Raw genomic sequence first — 23969 nt, forward strand, 5'->3', positions numbered from 1 at the left:
CAGTGCTCTTCCACTGAGAGAATGGGAAATACCTGATGCTTTCTCAGATGTTACCTCACTCCACAGCTCCCTCAAAATTATACACTATCATTTGTGGGCACCTCTGGGATTTGCTAATCTTTACACCCCTCTTTGAAATGTCCCCAAGATACTTTGTGTACAGATGCCCAAAGTAAAACACATCCTATTTCCTTTGAGTTTAATCTCACGCTACTTGGGAGCTAGTAACACCTCCTGCCTGCTGTCCATCAGGCCTTGCTCTGCCACGTATCCCCTGGAGGCTTCTTCACCGTAACTCACGCTCTGGAATTTGAGGTGGAAAGAGCTGAATGTGGACTCCTGATCCCTGTTTACACAAAGACAAAACAAAACAAAAATCACCTCTTGGCATACGTACGCAGCTTACTATATGCAGTGGCATATATCTACCATCTTATGCCTACAAGCGAGTCGCACAGCTCCACACACAGCTACGCGGGTACACACGGCCCTCAGCCCCCGGCCCCACGCTCCCAGCGGGAATCGCATCCCAGCACGTTCGCCGTCGGGCGTGTAAAAGCCTACGCGCCACACGTTTATGCACTCTTGCACCCCGCAGCGCGTTTTCAGTCAGTGTAGTGTTCACGGCAGCAGCCGCTCAGCGGTAGTTAAATACTGTCTCACCAGAGCGAACTATTTTGTCTGTGAAAACATATGTCAGTCGAACCCGGCCTTCTTCCCTCCCGCCCCCTCTTCCCTCCTTCTCCCTCTCCGGAGCGTGCAGGCACGCAAAAACCGCATGGCAAAGGGCTGATTCTCATCGCATTTTCAGTCGTATAAATCCAAAATACCGCTGTTATCTTCACCCACCTCTTGCTCTCTTTCAGCCGCAGACTGCGATCTATTTCACGCCAAAATTCAAGCGGGAAAGGCTGCGCGCAGCACGGGCCCTAAGACCACTCCGGAGTTTCTCCGGGACCATTCCCGCCCACCGCGGCCCTCGAGGCAAGGCACCACCGCGTCTCCTGCCGCCCCGGCCCGACGCGGGCTCATTCGCTCACCCCGCTTCTGTCGGACCAGCGGACGCTGTCTGCCGACCCCCGCAACCCCGCCGCGGCAGCCTGCCCCGGCCGCTGCCGCCCCTGCGCGGCCCCCGCGACCCGGCGGGCGGCGGCGCCGCCATGTGGGGCCGGGCCGCGCCCCGCCGCCATGTGGGGCCGCCACCGCCCGGCCCCGCCCCGCCCCGCCCCGCCGCCCCCGCCTCGCGCCGCCGCGGAGCCCCGGCGTCCCGCACCGCGCCGCGGAGAGCAGAGCCGCCTCCCCGCCTCTCTCCCTGCCGCCCGCCGCCGGCCCCGCCCCGCTCCCCGCCGCCGGGCGCCTCAGCCCCTCAAGGACTCCGGGGCGCTCAATGTCAGGCGGCGCGGGCGGGCGGCGCGGCGCGGCCGCCGGCAGGGGGCGGGCGCGGGGCAGCGGTGCCAGCGCTGCGCGGGAGCGCGGCTCAGTGTCGGCGGCGCTGGCCATGCCGGGCGGCGCGGCGGCGCGGAGCTGAGCCCAGCGCGGCCGAGCCGCGCCGCGCCGAGCCGAGCCGAGCCGAGCCGACCGCGCCGCGCCGCTGAAGGGCACCGGCGGGGCGAGGCTCCCCGCGCTTCCCCGCGGCCGGGGCGCGCCCGCCCCGCAGCATGGAGGCTGGGAAGCGCAGCTCCTCTCCCGGCAGCCGGGACGATGGCAGCGCTAACGCCTTCCCAGGCAAGCTGGCGGCGCCGGCGGAGAAAGCCCAGAGCAGCCCCGGCGGCGGGGGCAGCGGCGGCGTGAAGGAGCATGGCAACTCGGTGTGCTTCAAAGTGGACGGCGGCGGCGGCGAGGAGCCGGTGGTGGGTTTCGAGGACGCCGAGGGTCCCCGGCGGCAGTACGGCTTCATGCAGCGGCAGTTCACCTCCATGCTGCAGCCCGGGGTCAACAAATTCTCCCTCCGCATGTTCGGGAGCCAGAAGGCGGTGGAGAAGGAGCAGGAAAGGGTTAAAACTGCGGGGTTCTGGATCATACACCCCTACAGCGACTTCAGGTGAGTGCGGGGCTCCGCGGCCCGCCGCCGCCTTCCGCGGCCGCGCTGCACAGGTGCCCGCTCCGCCGCGCGGCCCCGCGGGGGCAGCGGCCCGGCCGGCTCCGGCCTCGCCGCCGGAAACTTCGGCGCAAGACGGCGCTGCCGGCGGCGCCGCGGCTCCCGGCGGGCCGGGCTCGGGGCCCCTCGTGCGCGTTCTCGGGGCGGCTGGCGGCGCTCTCCAGCGTGCTGCTCGCGGGGCCGCCCGGCCCGGCCCGGCCCGGCGGGGGGAGACGGTCCGCGGCGCCGCCGGCTGCGGCGCGGGCCGAGGTCGCGCGCGGTCCCCTGGGGCTCGGTGGCGGTGACAGACCGCTTCGTGCCGCGTCGGCGTGAGGCGTCTGCCGGCCGCGTCCGTGCACCCCAAACAGTTATTCGTGATTGCCTTAGGGTGGCATCGAGGAAGCACGTCTTTGTCCGAGTTCACGTAAAATGACTTTAGCCAAACTGGAGCTGTGTGTGAAACTGTGTTTTTACAGGTAAACCGCCAAATATTATGCTGAATTAGAATGTAGCTTTCACGGCAATTTGGGTGTATGCAAAATCGGAGTGGTCTCATGGCAAGCAGCGCGAGTAAATTCCCAAGGAGAGAGATTTCTGCTTTAAAATTTATTTCAAATGAAGGATTGTTTCATTTCGCTGTATGTGTGAACTTTGTAAATTTAACGCTCTGTGATATTTGCTGAAGAAATATCAGTGCCGTTAAGCGTATTTGATCAGCGGATTCAGTTGACCAGTCTACATGTATATAATAACAAGTGAATCTCATTGGAGACCGTTTTTTAAAAAGAAAATCTAGAGCGTTCAATAGTTACATGGATCTTTTAAGAAAAAGTAGGTTAAAGAGAACATGCTTCAAAAAGAAATGAAATACTTTTAAAGTCTGAGTTTCTTTGGGACTACTCAGAGTGAGGTGTTAGGTGGTGAGTTGTGCTGGCACCTTGCAGTTGAGCCCGAGAGCTGTGCAGCTACTAGTACAGAGCAGGGCAGGCACTCAATTATGGCTCAAAATCATGCTTCACATCCCTGCTTCGTCCTGGCTCCCTGGGGCAATAAGCTGCACTAGTTCTTTTCCTGGAGAAAAGCCTTTTCCCCCTTGCACGCCAGCCCCGCTCCACTAGCAGGTGCGTTGAGGGGGAGCGAGCCAAGAGGCCGCCCACTCCCTCTCCGCCAACGGGAGAGGGGAACCAGCAGGTCACCTCTGGTGTGTGGCTAGCGTGCGTAGGGGATTACGGGTGTCTGATACCCTCCGACTTCCCTGCATGTGTGCTTGAGTAACTTTATTCATGTGAGGATGCCATTAAAATGAATGAGATTATTCTTGTGAATAAATTCACTCATTTCATTGTAAGCTTGGATTCTGAGCGCGGTACACAACAGCACAATATTTCAGGCAATATGAGATTAGGAATTGTATTTTGAGCCATGTAACTTTTAAAGCTAATATATAAAATGGGTGATAAGTATATTGATTCTGTTTTATTACACGAATATCTTCTAATTCTATCCTAATTCCTCCTGTGGGAGGGTTTACAGATCATAGCTTATATTTATTTATTTTTTTCAATAGGAGTAAACGACACTTTGCAGGTCTGTGGTCTGCCTATTCTGAAATTAACTGTATTTTGTGGCTTTTCTTAATGTGTTTTTCTTTTTATTAGATTTTTTTTTAAAAGAATAAAGATGAAGCTCACAGTTTTTCGTTGGTCTTGGGATGATTCCCAGGCCTGATCCAGAGATAATTTTTTGCCATTAGGACTGTTTCAGTGAGCAATCTAAGATGTTTATGTTGTTTCTCCTGAAATAAATTTAATTGTATAATAGAACTACCCTTTTTGGGTGGCAGGATTTATAGAAATGGATAAAGAAGTCATAATATATAGTATATTCGTCTTCCGATATACCAGAATAAATGCATATGTAAGGGTGGAGTTGTTCTCATTTATTTTTGCATGTGATGTTGTAACATGCAATGTTTGTATATAGACAAGCTGTAAAGATTCCAAAGAGGTATTCTAGTTTCACCAGTATTTTAATAACACCAAGGGAAAGAACTAAATTTGCTGTCAAAACAACAACAAAAATGTAAAAAGCTGAATATTTTACAGAATGGGAACAATTAGAGTAAGTTTGTAAATGTAGCTATTATTAGGATGTTTGTAGCACATATGAAAATTGACATCACTATAAATTTTGAGTATATGCACACTTAGGAGACTATTGGGTTAACCATGTCAGGTATGGGAAAATTCTGATATAGGTTCTTGTAGATTTTAATTTATTTTCCTGTTTTTCTAGTTGTGAATACTTTCCTACTGAATATGTTGAATACTTTGATGCATTTGGTTACATTAATTGACCACATTCACTCATGGTTTTTATGAAATTTTATGTATTTATCTACACACTGAAAAACATTCTGGTGTGTAGTTTGAGGAAAGGGTATTCCTTCATATAGTCTTTCACCCTGCCCTCTTTTTTGGTATGAACAGAAATGTGGAAAAATACATGTATAAACTCAATACTCCATGAATTGGTTGCTAACAGCCTTGCTGGTTTTAGTGTCTAGTTTTATGGTTCTTTGGTCTGTTTCTGCTTCAGAGAAGAATTTACTCTTTGTTAAATATCCTTGGAGAAATAAATTCCATAAGTATTACATATTTTTTGCATAAGAGGACTATTTCATTCCTGGTTGTCCTTTACCAGTCTTCTGAGGTTAATGTCCAGTTTGAAAGCTGTTATGTAAACTGAGCACCTAATACACATCAAAAACAATAAAAGAGCTCTGTTTATCTCTTCACAGCTGTGGTTACTGAGTCTGTAAACCTGGACAAGAATTCCTTGTAACTGTAAGACTCACAAAAATGAATTTATCATTAGCATTTTGGTTAGAGTTTATTGAAGTCCTGCATGCTTTCTGTGAGATACCAGGTGCCTTCAGCTGGATCCACTCACAAGTATAAGAACAACCGCACAAGGAAGCGTTACAGCACTGACCCATTGGTCTCGCAGCCCCGAAATGAAAGCAGCACAAAGCCGATGGGAGAGCTGAGTAACCGCAAATCATTCTTTTGCTTTCATACATGTTTCAGTCATTTAATAGCAGAGCAATGGTGGGCTTGGGGTTTGGGTGACTTACAGTTTCACCAATACTTACAAAGCCAGATATATATGTGCCTGATTTGTGAAGTGAACCCCTGACAATTAATTTCTTGGTGTCCTTAGACACATCACTAGTTCCATGAACTTTCAGTAGTCTTGCTTATGTGTGCCCGGACTGTTGGGTCCAGCCTTATGGCATCTCCCTCCCTTCCTGTCTGCGAGTACGTAGATAAACTCACACTTTCATAGAAATCTTGTGTTTATACTGCATCAGTCAGATCATCTGTAGTATGTGATCTAAAAAGAAAACGAAGAGATGTTACCTCCAAAGTCACAAGAGAGAGGCACTTTTTAAAGAGAGAGAGAGTGATTTGAGAAAGAATGATTGGGAATAAAATGTGTGTAAATAAATGTAGCCTTCACACTCTGATGGTTACAAATGGTCTTTAATTTGATGTTTGGGAACAGACTTTGTATTAAAGCAGGGACAAAATAAATTAACTGGTTTGAAGATGAAGTGAAAAAAGACTGTGAAATGGAGTTGTCTGATAGTGGTGGATAAGAAGGTGCAATGCAGGTGATGCTAGAAGTCTTTCCTATATAGAAAATTACAAAGTATGAACTGTTTTGCAACAAGAATCTATAGCCATTTTATATTGAAAGAGTCTGAGTAACTTCTTACCTATTTGAGGAGCACAAGGATAACAGAAAAGTAAAAGTAGAGCTAATTTTAAAATTTGAACAGAAATTTTTGGAGCGTAGTGAATAGTAAAGGTGTGCCAGATTCAAAACTTAAATACCATGCTTCTTTAAATGTTTATTTTATTTATTAAATGTTTATTTTATATATACATCTTAGGATTACATAAACCTTTTTTGATACTCTACTTATTATACCTATAGTTTAAACTTTAAGAAGCTTAGGGTAAGCACTTTGTCCCTCTCTTACCATGCCTGTAATGTCTCCGTTGAAGCTAATGAGATTTATCTTTTTGTGAGCTGTTACAAACTTAGGTTTACACAAAGTAGTAGAGTTGGAAACTAATACTATTTGTGATTAGAATAAAATTTATTCTATCATACTTCTTATATAATTTATATAGGTACATGTATATAAAATCAAGTATGTAAATCATTTTGGTTTATATTAAATAGATCAGTTAAAAATTAGTGTGGTTTTGTAGTGGGTACAATATGTCACTGGTAGTGTAGGAGTCTGAAATATCTGTAGTTTTGTATCCTAAAGGTAGTCATCTCAAAGTCTCATTACATATTTAGGATTTGTGATACGGTTCTCTTCCAGTATTCATACTTTTGAATTATTTGCTGATACGCTGATTATCAGGCATTTATAACTATACTGTATACATTCTTTGCACAGACTAATTACTTTTTTATGACCGTGAAGCACATTTGAGCTAGGACTATCCTTCATATATCTTTTTCTAAATACTCTTGTGACAACAATCACTTTTATTTATATTAAAAAAATCGCTACAGTTAAACTCTTTATCTTACATGAACAGTTACTCTTTGTGCATGACTAAAAATAGAGAAATGTTCAGTATTTAAAAAATTATTAGCAGTGTTTGGCTTTTTGTTTGCTACATTCCAACAATTTTTGTACTTTACTGTTGTAAATGCCCTGAAGCATAAAATGATGAATTTGTACCAATAATCTATCTTAATTCATTTTTAATATCAGAAAATTCTTCCTGACAGTAAGTTCTATTACATTTCATAATAGTTCCCCAGGTAAAACACAACTCCCATAAAGGTAAGCATTTTAAAGTAAGCTGAACCAAAAATGAGCAACAAAATGTTTTATTGGAAATGCTTTGATGTGGAAATGGGCCAGAAAAGCATTAGGTTCTTTTTCATCTCCAGTTTCTATAATTTTTAATACTGCATAATGCCTCATCATTGTCTTGTCACTGATTGATTTGTTATGAAATCTAGTTGCCTGAAGGTAGCCACTGGCAATTCTTTTTGTACCAGTTGTTAGCATGGATGTGTGAAAATGGATATTTAGATGCATATGATGTTCTTTGGGGTCCATGAGGATCCTGTATTCTTGTCCCCTGTGTGATTTTCTTCCAGGATTGCAGAGGAAATCGTGCTGAATCCACCCGAGGTCAGTGCAGCAGCCACTTACCTTCTGGGCCTCTAGGGGTTATGGGAAGGATTACGCCTTCATTTATGTAAAGGAAGCGATTCATTTTATTTATAAATATCCTTCTGTATCTAGATAATGCAGAATTACAATGCATGGCTTGAGCTTGCATATCTGTCCAGCATTTCACAAGTTTTATTACGTCTGCTATAGTCTTGGAATACCAGTCCAACAAACAGTCTTTTACAGAGTTCACGTACGTAGAGTAATATTTACAGCACAGAAAGCTTGGTAAGCTGAACTCAAATAAATAACTTCTGAGTTCTCTGATGTACTTTTAGTTTAACTTGGAATGTTCTGGGCATCACCTGCAGCATCTATGAATAAGTACACAAATACCTTTTTTCTGCAGGATGCTTGAAAATTCAACCTCTTTACAATCTAAATAAAGGCAAATGTGTGTGTCGTTGCTTTGGGTTATGTTTAAAAAAAACCCGACCACCAAACCATACCAAAATGTCATAGAATTCCTGTGGTTAAAAGATCATGGGGGAGGGTTTATATCTGAGTCTTTAAACTTTGACCCAGAATGCTCAATAACATCAGACTCTCTTTCATTTTTCTGATTTTGTTTTGACAATGGTGGGGAAAAAAAGTGCTTGATTAGTATTATCTATATATGTACTTGCTGAAATTTAGACTTCATTAGAGCAGCATCATACTTAGGCTTGTGGGAAAAAAATTACTAATTCTGTTATTCACATTTTAGCAAGATTAAACATTTTTGAATGTTCACTAGCAGTTTATGTGTTAGCTAATCAAAGTAAGTGATACAGTTATGTCAGTGCAGGGGTATTTTATTTCAGGTTTCTTGGACATCAGTGTATGGAGAGAACTATGATTTAGAATATGATATGAAAGTACGGCATAGTAAATAAAGGTCTGACTCTAGGATTTTGTTTGGGGTTTTGGTATTTAAAAAGCTGCATAAAATACACATAATGTTAAATGAGTTGCTTACTTGTTTTTTTTAATATAAAATCTTATTTAAATTTGGGTAGCTCAATTTTTGATTGTTCGGTCTAGGTAGAGTTTTTGATGTACCCAGAAATAGAGACCTATGAAATAAGAGGTCACTTAAAAAGCATGAGTCTTTACCTCTGTATTTCAGTTTACCTAAGATAGGTGACATTGTGAAATCTAATTAAACTTTGTCAGCTTCTTTTGAAAGGCTTGATTTGAGCTGTACTGTAGGACAGAATATTTTTAGAGAGGAAGGTATAATATGAAATTCAGTAGAGAAACATACTTCATTTGTTGTAAGTAGCAGTATCCATTCTCATCTGTGCTTTCACTCAACAGAATGCTTGAGAGCCTTCTGTGTCAACATACAGTTTTGAGAGAGAAGAAACTCTTAACCTACTTTGCAGTGTTTAATTTTTAACCTGACAGTACAGTTCTCGTTAATTGCTTGAAAGTCCTTTAGCTGTCTATTCCCTGATTCTTTCCCAGAGGCATGATTTAATTTTAAAAATCATAGTGTATTCAGCTCTAATTATTGGAGGGCTCATTCTAGACACATAGCAAGGTATGTTAATGACCAAAAAATGTATCAGCTGGAGTCAATGTCAGTACTACCTCAAGGACACTGTCATTTAGCTTCCATAATATCTCTCTTAATATCTTTTAATCTGATAATAGTCAGATTCAGTCAAGCTGCACGATATTTTGAAATAATCTTTTCTATTCCTGCCTTGGTTAGCAATGCAACTGGAACAAGGCTGGAGTAAACTTGTGTTCAGAAAATGTTCATTTGATTATCAAAGAAAGGCAATCTGTTTCCGCTATAAGACCACCATAAGACCAAAGACTTCTTATTTTTGCCAGTTAAAATTCCCACAATTGGAGTTGCAGCCTATAGCTAAGAATAGAATTTGGTTCTTATTGTGTTAACTTCTGTTCCGCTTATGAGGATGTCTTATCTAATGAATCATGTTGTTTAACAAAAAATTTGATATGCTATTGGAATTTAGCATACTGCTGATATAGTAACAAATTTTAAAACCCTAAAGGAACATCATATTTATTAAAAAAAACTTACTCTTACTAAGATATTTTGTTGTGAGCTGAAAAAGCACAGGTTGCTTTATGCTCACAGTCAAGGTTAGTTTAATATATAAAATGATAGTGAAGTCTGGCACTGTCAGGAACGAGTATTTTTTGAAATGATGTAATTTAAAATAACCAATATACAAAAAAAAGTGTTTTGACTTTTTTTTTAAAGTTTTATTATTCTTCTTCATCCAGTTCTTAGTCTGAAATCTACTGAAGCTTTTGCTTGTGCTAAACTTTGAGGATCTGAAGAGCCCCACATAAATAAAATGTGACCACAGCATTCATGAATTTGAGGATCAGATCTCCAAATTCTATACATAGCATGTGCTGGTTGCCTCCAGATTTTTTTTTTCTCCTGTCAGCAAAGTATTAAAGTATTTAAAGTTTTGATGCTGCCTTGATTTGTTATGTAGTATCTTACAGTACCTTATCAGATCCTCAAGGAAGCAGCTTTCTGTGGCGTGACTGCAACACTGGAAAGTGTTGTTTTGATATGATCTGAACATTGAGCAAATCTGTAGATCACAGTAAATTTAGGGAAATATTTCGTAGGATGTAAATGATAAGTGATTGTTCTAACTTGCTCTAGATCAAAGCTATGGGAAATATAGAGAAACTTTGTAAGATAGAATAAGATCTTTCCAGCCTTGTACCCAGGAGATGGAATAAATGGCACAGATGGAAGATCATGGGGAAGTAATCGTTTGCACATGACTGCTGTGACATTTTCTCTCAGGCCATAAAGTGTCTTCTGTCTGTCTTTTTATTCCAGGAAGACTGACGGTTCCTCTGGTAGAAGAATTACTGCAAAACCAACACTAGGCCATACTACCCTCTAAAACATCTTATTACTGCCTGGCAGACTTGCAGGCTTCTGGGTTCCCCAAACACATCGTGGGCTATAGGTGCCTTGGGCAGGCTGCACATGTTCTTTGTTTGCATTTGATTCCTCTGTGAAGATAACACATCCCAGTTTGTCTGTCGCTCTGGTTGACCTTTTCTTTAATGCGAGACAAACTCAGTAGCAAAACAAAGATTTCTTTGCTAAGATTTAGGATTAATCTTTAAGATGTAAAAACCTGGGAAACCATACATCAGTAAACATCAGTATTAAAATAAATAAAGCATGTATAGCTCAAGCTTAAATTAATAGTTGGGTGTCTAAGTGGTTACTTAGCTCACCAAGAATACTTTTGAGAGGTCCCATTTTTCAGAGCTATATGCCCAGTGTTTATAGAAAGCCTGTTGTCTAGGTGGCTCCCTAAATAGTGAATCCTGCTTTTTCTGTCATTTATTTATATCATTTCTGATGGTCTAGTTTTCAGATAGTGAAATCCTGCTATAGACACCTTGTAGTTCTTATCTGAAAGTTTGCAAGAGCATGGAGATGTAGTCCCTGACACATCATCTGAGTAGTCTTTTTCTTTCTTTCTTTCTAACTTATTTCCCTCTTTCTAACTTATTTCCCTCATTCTCTTTTTCCTTCCCTATCCGCTGTCCCTTCCTAGAGATACAAGGCAATTTGAATCCCTTTATACAAGTGTAAATGTTGTTTTGATGGTTTATTTAAATTTAGCTCTGCTATGTGGTTTTCCATTCTCATTGAGCCTGTTAGCTAGGAGATCTTGAGCTCCTAGGCTAAATTCTCCCTCGTAGTCTGAGCTAGGTGTTCTCTGTAGTGTCTTGGAGTTTGTAAACGTGTACATTATATAATTAAAACATTTAATTGTATGCACATTCTGTGTTGTCCACCATTTGGGCACATCAGCAGCTTTCTATTGAGAACATGTCTGATGCAATTGAACATGCTATTAACATAGACCTGGTAACAAGATACTCTGGCCAAATTGTCCCTTCAACCCATTTATAGACAGCTTGGGGATTCTTGTATTGCATACATCTATCATATTAAAGATATAATTAAAGGAACGCGCTTACTGTAATGTAAAGGGAGTGCAGTGTCAAGAATAAGCACTGCCAGATGGTAGGCAATCTAACAGAGCATTTAAAAAGGGTCAAAATATGAAAATGTCTGAAATCCAATGGCTTATTAAGCAATAGACTTTGCATGTGTGGGACAAGTGAGATATAAGTAACCTAATTTAGATGCCCACATGACCAAAGTCAGCTTTTAATTGCATGCATTCTGTCAGCGAATATCTGAAGTGTGTGTTTTTATTTACCTATAGCTGTTTATTAAAATTAGAGCAGAATAGTAAATGTAATGGTATGCATTATATTACTTAGGAGTTGAAAAATTGAGTAGGACTTGTATGTGTATTTATGGAAGTAGTGAATTTATTATGATGGCTGATCTCTGTGAAACAAAAGAAAAATGCTGAAGACAATTTCAAAGCAGTTAACGTTGAAAAGAATTAAATCTGGTACCTAATAACTGTCTTATTTTGTGTGCATTCTGGTAATGGGGTAACTAGAATCTGCATCCACCTCAAAACATTTTACTTAATTAGACATAAACTAAATACAACATAAATGATGACTAAATCTGGTTAAATGTCCTGGTTTTTACTGTGATATTTAAGGATATTACCTATGAGTTTTATTTTTTTTTCTGCTCTTTTAAACTGAACACAAGAATTCATCTGTTCTTGTTTCCTAAAGGTGTGTTTTCCTGTAGCCTGCCTATATGCTGCGCTCTGTCCTTTGCATGCAAGCTAATTTTCTTTTGGTGACAGATGATTCTCATTAGAACAGGTCTTGGAAATACCCCATCAGTATACTGTCTGTCAGTGATATTCAGTGATTTCTACTCATCTCCCCCCATTCCTGAGGACTATATTAACACTGCTTTATATGACCATGGTTGTTTCTATCACTTCTAAGCTGCAGCCAACTTTTTATGTTCTAGACAGGGTAGATCAAATTCATCTTTTTGTAGAAAGGATGGATGAACTGCGCTTTTCCTCCCACACTTCTTATTGTAGCACGACACAGTTCAGCCTCGTTTTGAGGGAGGAGAGCTAACTTGGTGGAACTGGAAAGGCCAGTAGGGCCAGGAGGTACCCTCAGTCTGCCTAAAATGGTAGCAGGTGTTACTGCTGGGGCTACTGACTTGAAGCCTCTTTTGTACCTTTTTTGAATCTAGCGATTCCGTCAAGTGTCACTGAATTACAGCTCACCTCGACATTGAATGGATGTACTGATTTTATGCCACTGGCAAAATAACTAAACGGAAAAAGATATTTAACTTAGTTTGATATTTCCAGGACAAAATCCTCCATTTATGGGAAGGCTCTGAAAATATACGTTCTGTCTGGTGCTCTGCACATGATGTGCAAATCTTTTTCCAACATCCTGTAGAAGTTAGAAGCCTGTCTGTCTGTCTTCGGATTTCGGAGGAAGTTTGGGACCTAGATACTTGTAAGCATCTGATGTCAGTGCCTAAATACCTTTTAGAATTCCAGCCATAAGGAACCTTAAAGGGTATAACTGATTTAAAAAAAAAATTACGTATGAGTTCTATGCATTTTCTGAATTAGTATATCAGAATAATTTGAATATGCTTCATGTTTCATGTCAGTTAGATCATATATTTTGATTTTGCAGTTTATAAATCAGTATTTTTCTAAGATTCTGATGATCATTTTTCGCCTTCACTTTCTTGCTTTTTTCCACCAATTAATTATTAACATTTATTTGTCTTTTCTAATTATTGTACATCTTTAGCTTAGATCTGTTTGAATAGTTCATAATTCTCTGTCTTCCAAGAATTAAACAGAAATATTTGGCTAAATTAATTTTTGTCTTTCTGGAGGAATATTGGCTTGTGGCTAAAACCTCTTTGCAGATCTCCAAAGTAAAATGTTTTGATTTGCTGGAAGACAGAAACCTATTTATTACATTTAGACAGCTTCATTCTGAGTGAATATGAATGGAAGATAAAGATGGACATCTGGTGTTTTATCCACCATGGTAAAGGGAATGGCTTTTTTTGTTTTGGTTTATCAAAGCAACAATCATCTGTCTGTATGGTAGTAAATAGCTTTCTTGTTACTTTCTCCTGTTGTTTATAGTTAAGGTCATAGGTCCCTGACCAAAGTTTCTTTGAGTGCTTATTTTAGAGCAGCTTATCAGTGGCTACAATTATAGCCAACTTTACTTGCAGGCAAACACTTTCCCTTGTCACCCTTAACCTGTGCTCTGTGTGGCTGATCCAGAGAGCTACCACTGGAGCTGTGCAGCGTCACTAAGGCATATGGAATACTTTGCTTGAACTCTCAAAGATCGGAGAAGGAGAATTTTTGTACCATGACACTTCAAAGTCAATTGTGAAAAACAAAACACTCTATCAAAATATAAATCTTGCTAGTGGAGAAGTGGATTATTAAATTATTCTCTTTTATATTTTTTTCTCATAAATATTTATAGGTGAAGCATGTAACAAAGCCTGTGGTTAAGTTTGAGCTAGTTTTCAGATCTTAATATCTTTATCAATCTTTTATTTTTTCAGGCTGAAAACTGACATGTTTCTTCACATTTCAAAGTGATTTACTCTCTTTTTTATAAAGAAAAGCATAGGTGGAGGAAAAACTTTTTTTTAATACACGTATTTTGTATAACAACTTTACTTTAGATGGTTCTGTCTCAATGAAGATAGAATAGAAACTTATAAAGTTACTTAAATTTTATGTTGGTAGCCGGTATCTTCCAGTGGTTCAACAAAAATTTCGTTTGACTAATTGAAAACAAAATAGTTAACAGATATATCTCAAGCCTACAATCTGCCACCATTCAGTAAGTACTTTCAATACATAGGTTTCTAAATTAGATTATGTTTTTAGGAATGGATTGTGACCATACACTGCAGTGTTGCATATACCTGTAACAAACTGCAATATAATCTAATTTTTAAATTGGAACTGCGGAAAGGATATGACTAGCAGTGCTTCTGTTGGCAAAGGTGTATTGGAAGGAGAAAAGGCAGGGCAGAATTCTGCCTCACTGCCTGTAACAGCTGCTATGTAATATAAGAGGAGTGCCTGACACTGCAGTTTATCTCAGGTTTTGCAGATCAAAAAACGCCTAATAAATGTTGGGGGGGTTGGTTTTTCTGGTTTTGTTTTTTTGCAAGTCATTTGATCATTTGCTTTTTTTAAGAACAGCCAAAGCCATTCCATTGGAAAAAACCTTGTTCCTTTATACTGAATTAAATTGTAAAAGAGCTATTCAGGAAACCATTTCATTGCACTAGCTACTGCGTTAGAGACAGATTCTATATCCCCAGAAACTTAGTTTACGTTCCCAACCTCCAGCCTTTGCTGAGCTTCTTTCAAGTGCATTACATGAGCTTTCTCTCAGGCCTGCCTGCGTAGAGCTTGCTGGAGGTAAATAGCCTGGAAAGAAGACAACAGGAGCAGAGGTAAAACTAACAAGGTCACGGTTACTTAGGCCAATAACTACAACATCTTTGAACATCATATATTCTCTTTCTTATTTGCTTAGTTTGCTTTTCTGGGTTTTCCTTTTTGTTTTAAACAAGCGAGTATTGGGTCTAGCTATCGCTGTTCTGCCTAGCTACATGATTAGTTGATTTGTTTTGGCAGTGCCGGCAGAAAGCTATGCTGTCAAAAGGATGGTAAATTGAAGTGTGCACTATGTAAATTGGGAAAATTTAAAGAAATGTTAAAATTGTTAAGCAGAGGAAGTAGTTCTTCATTGCATCTGTTTAAATACTGTCTAAGGCAAACAGCTAGCGGAGAGACCAGGATACAAGTTGAATAATGAAAAAGTTAGGGATTTCTGAATGCGATTAGAGTGAAGAAGAGAAACCTACAACAGCTGCTTTTCATTTATGGTAAGGGCAGGCATTTTTAGTGTATAAAGTGGTGGTGAAACTGAATGTTGAAATTCCTAGTTGAGCATTTTTCTTCCTATCTGATCATTAGTACAGAATTCTTAAGGTGTGTCACCATGTAAGGGGTATCATAATAAATACACATGGGGAAACATTTGAAGTGACTTATGGAAGATTGCGTCTGTCATTTCTTAAGATGCTTTGTGCGGTATACATTGTATTTTCAATCAGTGGATGTTTTATAGATATTAACTGAATTAACTTATTTATATTAACTGAAATTAATAGAATTTTCAGCTCATGCATTTGAGCATGTGTGCTGATCTTTCCTTTCAGCCATCAGATCAGGAAGCAAAACCATTCAGCCCAGGTGCTGAAAATGCAGATTCATTTCCATCCTCTGCTGGAGAGGATTTTAACCTCTGCATTCACTTTGCACAGCACTTCTGGCATTGATACTTTCAGTATCACCTGTCAGAGTTGTTCCGCTTTGATAGAGCAAAAAATTGAGGAGAACTCTCTAGTCCAATGGTTAACTTACTCATCCAGGAAGAAGATTGTGGTTTCTGCTGTAGTTTGCATGTGTTTAAGCAAAGGAGAACATGCCGACAGAGTACCTCACTTCAGGAGATACCCCATGCCTTGGGGCTTATGAATTTTGTGCTCAACTGGCCACAGATAGATGAGGGAAAGTGATATGTATTTCTTGGACTTCGGTCAGTGTTCCTGGTATTGAGCTATTTTGCAAAAGGGGGATGCATGTGGCATTATCTCAATGGCTTCTTATCTAGCTCTCTTGTGAATTTGATCTTTTCCTTTGCTTTTCTAAAAAGTGTCTGAAATATATTTTAATCCTTTTTTATCCAAGTAAAAGCAAAAACAAACAAAACCATTATTTTGATTTGATTATAACCAATTCTTCATTTTCCCAAGTTATTTTCACAACAAGCATAAGAGTTCTTAATACATCACTAAAATGATATTTTATTTTAAAATGACATTTAAATCAGATTTAATTGCCTTTTGAAACAAATAGTTTACTGCAACCTATGATCCATGGATTATAAAACAATCTACTTATTCTTAAAATGACATTTTCACTTATTTTAAAGGCGGAGTTGACAATATTGTTCCATTCTCGACAATTATGTTTCTATTTGAAGAAACAGGGGCTTTGGAGCCAAAGGTCAGCCACATATAATTATAATATGGAGTAATAATTTAACCTGATGTATAGATGCTATCTCAATTACTTATACTTGTGTTAGAATTTTGTACATCTGAGTAGATACGTAAGAGGTGTATAAATATTCCGTCATGTATATTTTTCTTCACTCATGATGTAGGACTAAACAAAAAAAGTCTTTATAGGTAAGCCATCAACTTGTTCCATACCTACTTTTTTTTTCTCTTTCCCCCCTATCTCTGTGGTGTTTTTCCCTTCAAAATATCTGAAGACTTCTTCATTTTTTAGTTTAAGCATAGTGTGTTAATGTATGCCCGGTCTTACTTGCAATGATTTTTTTTTTCAAGAATTGATGTACCATATTTTACCAACTGAAAATTCATGTTTGAGGTTGCTTGTCAGTTCCTACTGTATCTCTACAGTTATATGCATGGAGACAGTTTTTCATTTCCAAGTAGCAGAATTAAATTGTTAGTAGTAGCAGTAGGTATGTGAAATCCCAGAAATCTTGGTGGCTGATGTGAACTAAGTTGAGGGTCTTAGTCCTTTTTCTTATTGTGAGAAGCATTCACCTCACAAAACTCATTTTACAACTCTTTTGGTGGTCACCAGTCCCCCGTGACTGAGATGTACCAACGGCTACTGAGGAGTGTCTTACCGTCATCCCCTTTCCTGTCTCTGAGGATAAACAGAGAACATGGACTTTCCCCTATCAGCAGAAACTTTAAAGAGGATACTCATAATTGGGGGATTGAATCAGTTAAAAATTTATTAAAGAACAGTGCTAAATTCTGTTATTCTGAGGTAAACCAGTGGGTTAACATATTAATATTAGTTGGCATGTTAGGCATAGGGCTATTGCAGATTTCTGCCATTTTGTAGAAAATTTTAAGGTTGACCGCCCCCCCCCCCCAAAAAAAAAACCCTTAGTCTTTTTCTTTTTTTGATGGAGTCTGAGTTAAATTACCTTCCTTTTCACAGGATATTTTGTTGGCATGGATTACAGAAGGTTTCTCCCACATTAAGTCTCTCGATTTCTACTTAATATAGAGGCATCCTAAATATGATGTTCCTAAACAGTACTTTTAAAATTAAAAACACTACAAAATTCTTAATGCATGTGTTCCAACATGAGAATTCACAGTATTTTGCAGCTGAGATATTTTTAGATCTGTCTCTTTCAAGCTGTTTCTGATGCCTGTAAATTGGTCATTTCTAATTTGAGAATATGAATGCTTTTTTACAAGTGTTCTACTACAAAAGTTTGCTGTCACTTAAAGAATTGGTATACTGGCAAGTCATGTTTGGTTTAATGGTTTCTAATATGAAATTGAAACAAATCAGTTAGAGTACCTACACAAGACATTGCCTCATATCGAGAGGTTGTAGTCTAACAGTTTGAGGAGATGGGATAAATTTCAAGGAGACACATTACCTGTGCTGTGAGGCATGCTGATGCAGAAGCAATTTTGATGAGCTGAAATCTTTTTATTTTGATCAGAGTACAGGTCGGCATAGACCGCTTTTTTCCAGCATAAAAGCCATTTGTGTGTTCTCACTGCTCCTCAACAGTTCTCCCTAGTCAGTAGCTACCTGGCTGGGAGCACTGCCCTGTATTTCGCTGAGGAATGGGGCGAGAGAAAGAAGGAGCTGTGTGAAGACTGGGGAATTCCAGAGTAGTATCAGAACTGCACTCAGAATAATCCACCGTTCTTGCCCAAGGTTAAGTGGAAGTCAGGCTTTAATTTTTCTACTGTAGTTTAATAAGTTTCTCTGGGTGAAAAGCAACTGCAAACATCAGATGTATTCCATCACTGATGGAAGGGGATTATTGGCTAAAATCAAAGAAAGAGTCATTTTTATTAAATAAAAATGGCATACTGCATAATTTTCTCTTTGTTCTCTCCATCCTCCCCTCCCATATGCAGTGAGGGCAATATTAATCCTTTTATTTTTCCATCTCAGGAATCTAAGACTTAATTTTTTAATATGTGTAAAATACTTTAAAAACTTTGGACAAAAGGTATTGCATGAGTACAAAAAATGACAAATCTTTTGGTGAAACATACACTGTTTTTGAATATTAGTAGAATTTACTGAAAAATATATATGTATCAGTTTTATTAGTTAAAGTCACTTTCTATGGGCAATACTATGATTTTCTGTTCTAGTAATCAAGAAAAAAACCCCCAAACTGTGAAGCATTCAAGCTTTAAACCTTGTGGTGGCCCTAACCAAATTCCATAACCAAAACCTTTTGAAAGTAGTAAATTAATGTTTGCTGGCTTTGCTGGGCTCTGATCAGGTCTCCCTGAGTACTGCATTCATCTAGTCATCTGCCTTGTGCATATAATCACAACAGAGCAAAACATTGCAAATCTCCACTGCTAAGTATTGAACAAAATCTCCTCTGTGTTTTGACATCAGTTAAAGCTCATGGAAAAAAAAATCTGAAATTATAAAACTTGCTAATTTTTACAGATAAAATTTCTACACATATTGTTTAGATACAATATATAGCTATATAAAAAAGAGGAGTCAGGACTGCAGAACTTTATTAATCTCTCTTTCAATCCTTTTCTGATAGCAGGTAGGAAGTAGTATCAATATAAGCAAAGGACTTCAATATTGGTCTAAAATCATGTGAAGATTTCTGGTGGTCCAGAAACTTCATTATTATTATTTTTTTAATTGCTTTTAGTCGTAATCAGAATGAAACAATTAGTCTGGAAGATTGCCGGGTCCAGCACTGCTTGTAATTCCTTCAGTGAAACTGAGTTTTCGGAACTTTAGGCTCTGCCTCATCCCAGACTCACTAGTCTCAGGCAAGTAGAGGAGGGCTTTCTGTTTTTTCAGCAGGCTCCATGTCTAATTCAGTGAAAGTTCATGGAGCTTGATTTGTTTCAAATTAAAAAAGAAATAGCAAATGTTGATGAAACGTTTTTGTCTGAGAGTGTCAAATACTTCTGCTTAGTCTCAGTGATGTTCCTGCAGTTCAAACTCAACACTTGAAGCTGATGAGATACTATTAGTAGGGTCATTCTTAAAGCTATTAGTACTCTACTGTACCGTTACTTTAACACTAATAGGAGTGTTGAAAGGAACCTGAAGGGAACTCCATTTCAGCCTTCCAAGATTCCTCATTTGTATTTATTTAGCAGAAGTTAAAAATTGTCAGAGTAGAAATAGAAGGGAATAAAGAATATAAATTAAGTTCCAGGAGAATTCAGGAGAGTCTTTAAAAAAATAAACCTTTTACCTCCCTAAAGCTTTGCAAAATCAAATACATTCAGATGAGGGAAAAGTTTTATCCATATAGAAGGACAACACAACAATAACCACAGAAATAACCTGTTTGGTAGCCCGAAACTAGCAAATGTGAAAAACAGTGACATTTCACTAGTTCTTTTAATGCATATGTATTAATGTGATCATAGAGCTAGATTAAGGAAATTTTAAAATTTGGAAGTTTTCAAATCAGAATATTGCAGCATTTTATAGTGTCTTTCACATTATACATCCAGAGGTCAGAACTTATAAATCATATACACAGAGATATCTCTAAGCCAAAATCATGGAAGCACTTCACCATGTACTTGCAAAATTTAAACAGAATTTGTTGCATAGCGGATGTTGAATGTATTATTTCTGAGCAAAATATAGGCAATTTAATTTCATTTAAATGCCTTTTTCCCAGAAGTAGTATGTTTTCCTCTGGATAGCAGGAGGCAAGCGTGAAAATCCTTTAAAGCGTGTGTGTGCGTGCGCGTGTATGTGTGTGAAGAGAGGGGCGGGGGAGAGGGAAGGAGAGAGAAAGAGAGACAGAAAGAAAATGAAAATGCATAGCTGGGCAGAAGGGAACGTCCTCACATTCAGGTTGATTGTGATGTGATTGCATGGCTGTGATTCAGAAAAGTTTTCAAGCACAGACACCTGTGCAACCATGGGAAGAACTAGGGTCTCTAAAGGAAAACTTCCCTTCCCTTCCCTTCAACACATGCCAGTGATTACATGCAAGTTACAGATGTTTTCAGGCATGTCTCACTCTCTGTTATAAAAAAAAAAAAACATTAATAGAGGTGTACAGCAAGAAGATGGCATCTCTTACGAAAATCAAATCCTGACTTGGATAATATCAAGTTTAGTGCTTGTTACAGTATGCTGTGATAAAGTTTTAAATTACTGTTGTTTCTAGTAAGATTGTTTTATTCTGTATAGGACATTGATTTCTGTGTTAGGTGAATTGATGATCCATGAAGGAAAAGAAATAAAGCTGTGTTTGAAGGTGAGAGGGAGAATGTCAGAGTATTCATTTCACTGAACCACTGAAAGTAGCCAGGTAAGAGATTTAACTAAAGAGGAGGCAGGTTTTCAATGGAAAAAATTTCTACAATTATTGCTTCTCTGAATAAATGGAGTAAAATCATCTCAGATTAATGGGACTTGTTTTGAAGGATATTTTTGAAGTAGTTTGAATGAACACCTTTTCTAAGGCTTCTGCTTTATAAGATGGCTGATGAATGTATGTGACTGAATTCCACAAAGATCAAGAAAATCTTTTTTTTCTTTTTAAGAGCAAAACAACAGTAAAACTTCAGGAAATTTAAAGAACTATGCTCTTAAGCAGAGCCCTGTAGCCTCAAATGATACAACCCAGTGCCTTTAGAGAAATATGCACTTGACTGCTGGTGTGATTGGTGAGACCATTGACTTCTGCCAGATCTCTCTGGACATGCCATAAGAATAATCATATATCAAAAAAACAATGATTCAAGGATATTGTGGCTACTTCCCTATCCATGCTATGTCAGTGGACAGCAACCAGGAAATAATAAGCAAATACAAATGACTTTTTATGTGGTTGTACATACAGTGAATTAGACAGCAAATTAACTGATTTAGAGCTGAAATTTCCTTCTTTAAAAGCTACTTTTCTCAGTGTGGGATGTATAAGGTAGAAAATAAAAATCTCCTTAGAATTTATAGTGGCTTACGTTATTAAGCTTGGTACAAACATGAACTCATTACTACTAAATAGTTCTTTATCACTACTTGGGTAGGCACTCATTTTAAACAGACTGTTCATCCTCTCTAGGATAGCTTGGGCAACAAATAAAGCACCAAAACTTCAGTAAGTTCCTGAGGTGTAAAAAAGCACTGTTGTCAGTAAATTTTGAAAGCATAATAGATATGAGCGAAAAGATTGGTGTAAGAGGACTATGAATTAGAATAGTTTTAGTTGAAAATGTCAGTGTAATAATTAGTGTGATCTTTTTATTTTTATGTAAAATGATTCTTTAGAATATACAAAAAATATTTCTTAAAGCTGTCTTTGAAAACCTTTTTCAATGCTTTTTAGACTTGATTTCACCTGGAGATATTAGAACTGTCATTTAGAAGCATTTAAAATTTTTCAATAATACTAATTCAATACAGATTACTGTGTTGACCTCTTCTATTTTACTTAGCACAGCAACCAATAGTAGCAGCACTGATTTAGCTTCAGAGGAATAGTAAGCTCTTGAGCTCTTTACTAGGCAGAGAAAAATGATGGAGTTAGTTCTTCCTTCTCATTCGAAGCTCTGAAAGATATTTGCACCCCCACGTTCTTAATTTTTGCATCATTCCCTACAAGTCTGTGTGATAGGTCTGTCTCTTTCTTGCTTATTGTCAACATTTTATAATACTTTTAAAAATCTGGAACTTTGAGATTCTAAGTTTTAAATTTACAATCATCCTCATTTAAACAAAAATAGAAAAAATAATCAGTGCTAAAATAGTTTAAAAGAAAGGGCTACCTCAGTGTCTCAGTAGCAGCTCATTGCACCACTGAAGCATTTCAGCTCTCTCTGTTACATGAATAGAAGGATGTTCCGAACAGATAGGCAGGGAACGCATTGTATTACTGTCTCTGCACAGGTCACCGAAGGGCAACACAGGGAGTTACATCTAGTTTTTCTCACCTGAAAGAAAAATATTATATAACATGGACAACAGAATGGCGTTTGGAAACTTTTTTCTGAAGGAAAAGTAATGATTCATTTTTAAATGAAAAATGAATCATAATGCAATAAGACCTTTTCTTACTAACTAATCAGATTATACTATATTTTGGACTAAAATATAAATACAAAACTGATACAATCTCACAGTCCTTTCAATGTTATTTCATTACTGAAGCCTGAACTGTAATATAACTTGCACTGACATTCAGCATCAGGAAGTACAGTGCATAATCACAGTATATAATGATCCTTTAAATATTGGGTTGTCATAGGATAAAATCACCTGGTTCAGTATTATATTTTATTTTGGTTGAGTGGTTGGTTTTTGTTTGACTTTGGTTAGCCTTAGTAATGTAACTGCTCTCTGTGATGGTTAAACTTAAAGTTCAATCTGAAATTAAGCAATACTTTGATTAGGAGTGAGCCACAGATGAATGTACTTATCTCTTGTGATTATTATTCTAGTTCTTTCCTTTCACTTTCAGGGTTCCTTGGAGAAGTGTATTCTCCCAAATCAGGTTGATGAAATATTTTGGTTGCTAGCATTGTAAAAGTGTTTGTGGTAATTGTAACTATAGATCATAGTAGCAGTGATACATGAATGCAGCTGTTCCTTCTCCATGGTAATTCTAGATTATTTGAAAGGAATCTGGTAAAGCAGTAAGCCTATTAAATGAACTGACAAGAGAAGTTTGGAAATTTTTGCCAGTTTACGGTTATAGTGATAATTAAAAATACATGCAGTCTAGATAAAACTCTGAATATTCATAACAATTAGTCTTCACATTTATAGTAAGACAGAAATCACATTGCTTGTGCTACACCAGGAAGTACTTGTAAAGTCTTTTATGAATGTCAGTTAAAGGTACTTTGCTCTCTACTCTTTCAAGTGATAGTGAAACCTTATTAGATTTACCTTGGAATAAAGAGTTTTAAAACTGAGAATTCTAATGCCACTTTCAATCCTAGGTACTCTCATTTTAGTGTTGTACAGCGGCAGTTAATGGCTTTATGCTTAGGTCACTAGTCTCTAAACTGAGAAATTTTTCCAGAAATAAACTTGAAACAAAGGGAAGCTCTAAACCTGGACTGTTTGAAGAATATAACAGGCTGTCTGTGGAATGTAATATAATCCATATGCTGTGTACAAGTTGAGTGGTTCGTGAAACTGGACTAGTGGTTCTGACGCTTTCTGAGGCCAATTGAACTGTTATCATCAATCAGTGTTTCTTGCTGATTGCCACGGACGTTTATCAAGATGGGGTGTCTGTGGCATGCCAGGAGGCTTGCGCTGGTGTGGTGGAAGTTGGCTGGAAGTCAGTGCTGGAGCGTTGTGCTGGTGGCGCGTTTGCTGCCCAGGCTCTGCTGCAATCAGGGGCTGGAGCAGTTGCGTCTTTGTGAAGCCCTTCCTGCCCTTTGGGCTACTAGAAGAGGCAGTGAGTCCGCAGAGAACAGTGTTTGATTGGTTTCTATGCCTTCCCAGATCAAGTTTAGCTGAGCAAATCATGTTGCCCTGCTTACATTGAATGCTGAGTGTGTGTAGTTCTCATCTCTGTTAA

General features: G+C 39.0%; 1 protein-coding gene across 1 annotated transcript in view; it reads left to right on the forward strand.

The window, feature by feature from the left end:
* The first annotated feature begins 1658 nt into the window (after positions 1-1658).
* Positions 1659-23969, forward strand: part of LOC135324260 (potassium/sodium hyperpolarization-activated cyclic nucleotide-gated channel 1-like) — a 208469-nt gene continuing 186158 nt past the window's right edge. Inside the window, exon 1 of the mRNA XM_064500142.1 lies at positions 1659-2041. Coding sequence (XP_064356212.1) covers positions 1659-2041 — 383 coding nt within the window. The remainder of the gene's footprint in view (positions 2042-23969) is intronic.

The sequence above is a fragment of the Dromaius novaehollandiae genome, chromosome W (genome assembly GCF_036370855.1).
Source record: "Dromaius novaehollandiae isolate bDroNov1 chromosome W, bDroNov1.hap1, whole genome shotgun sequence".
NCBI lineage: Eukaryota > Metazoa > Chordata > Aves > Casuariiformes > Dromaiidae > Dromaius > Dromaius novaehollandiae.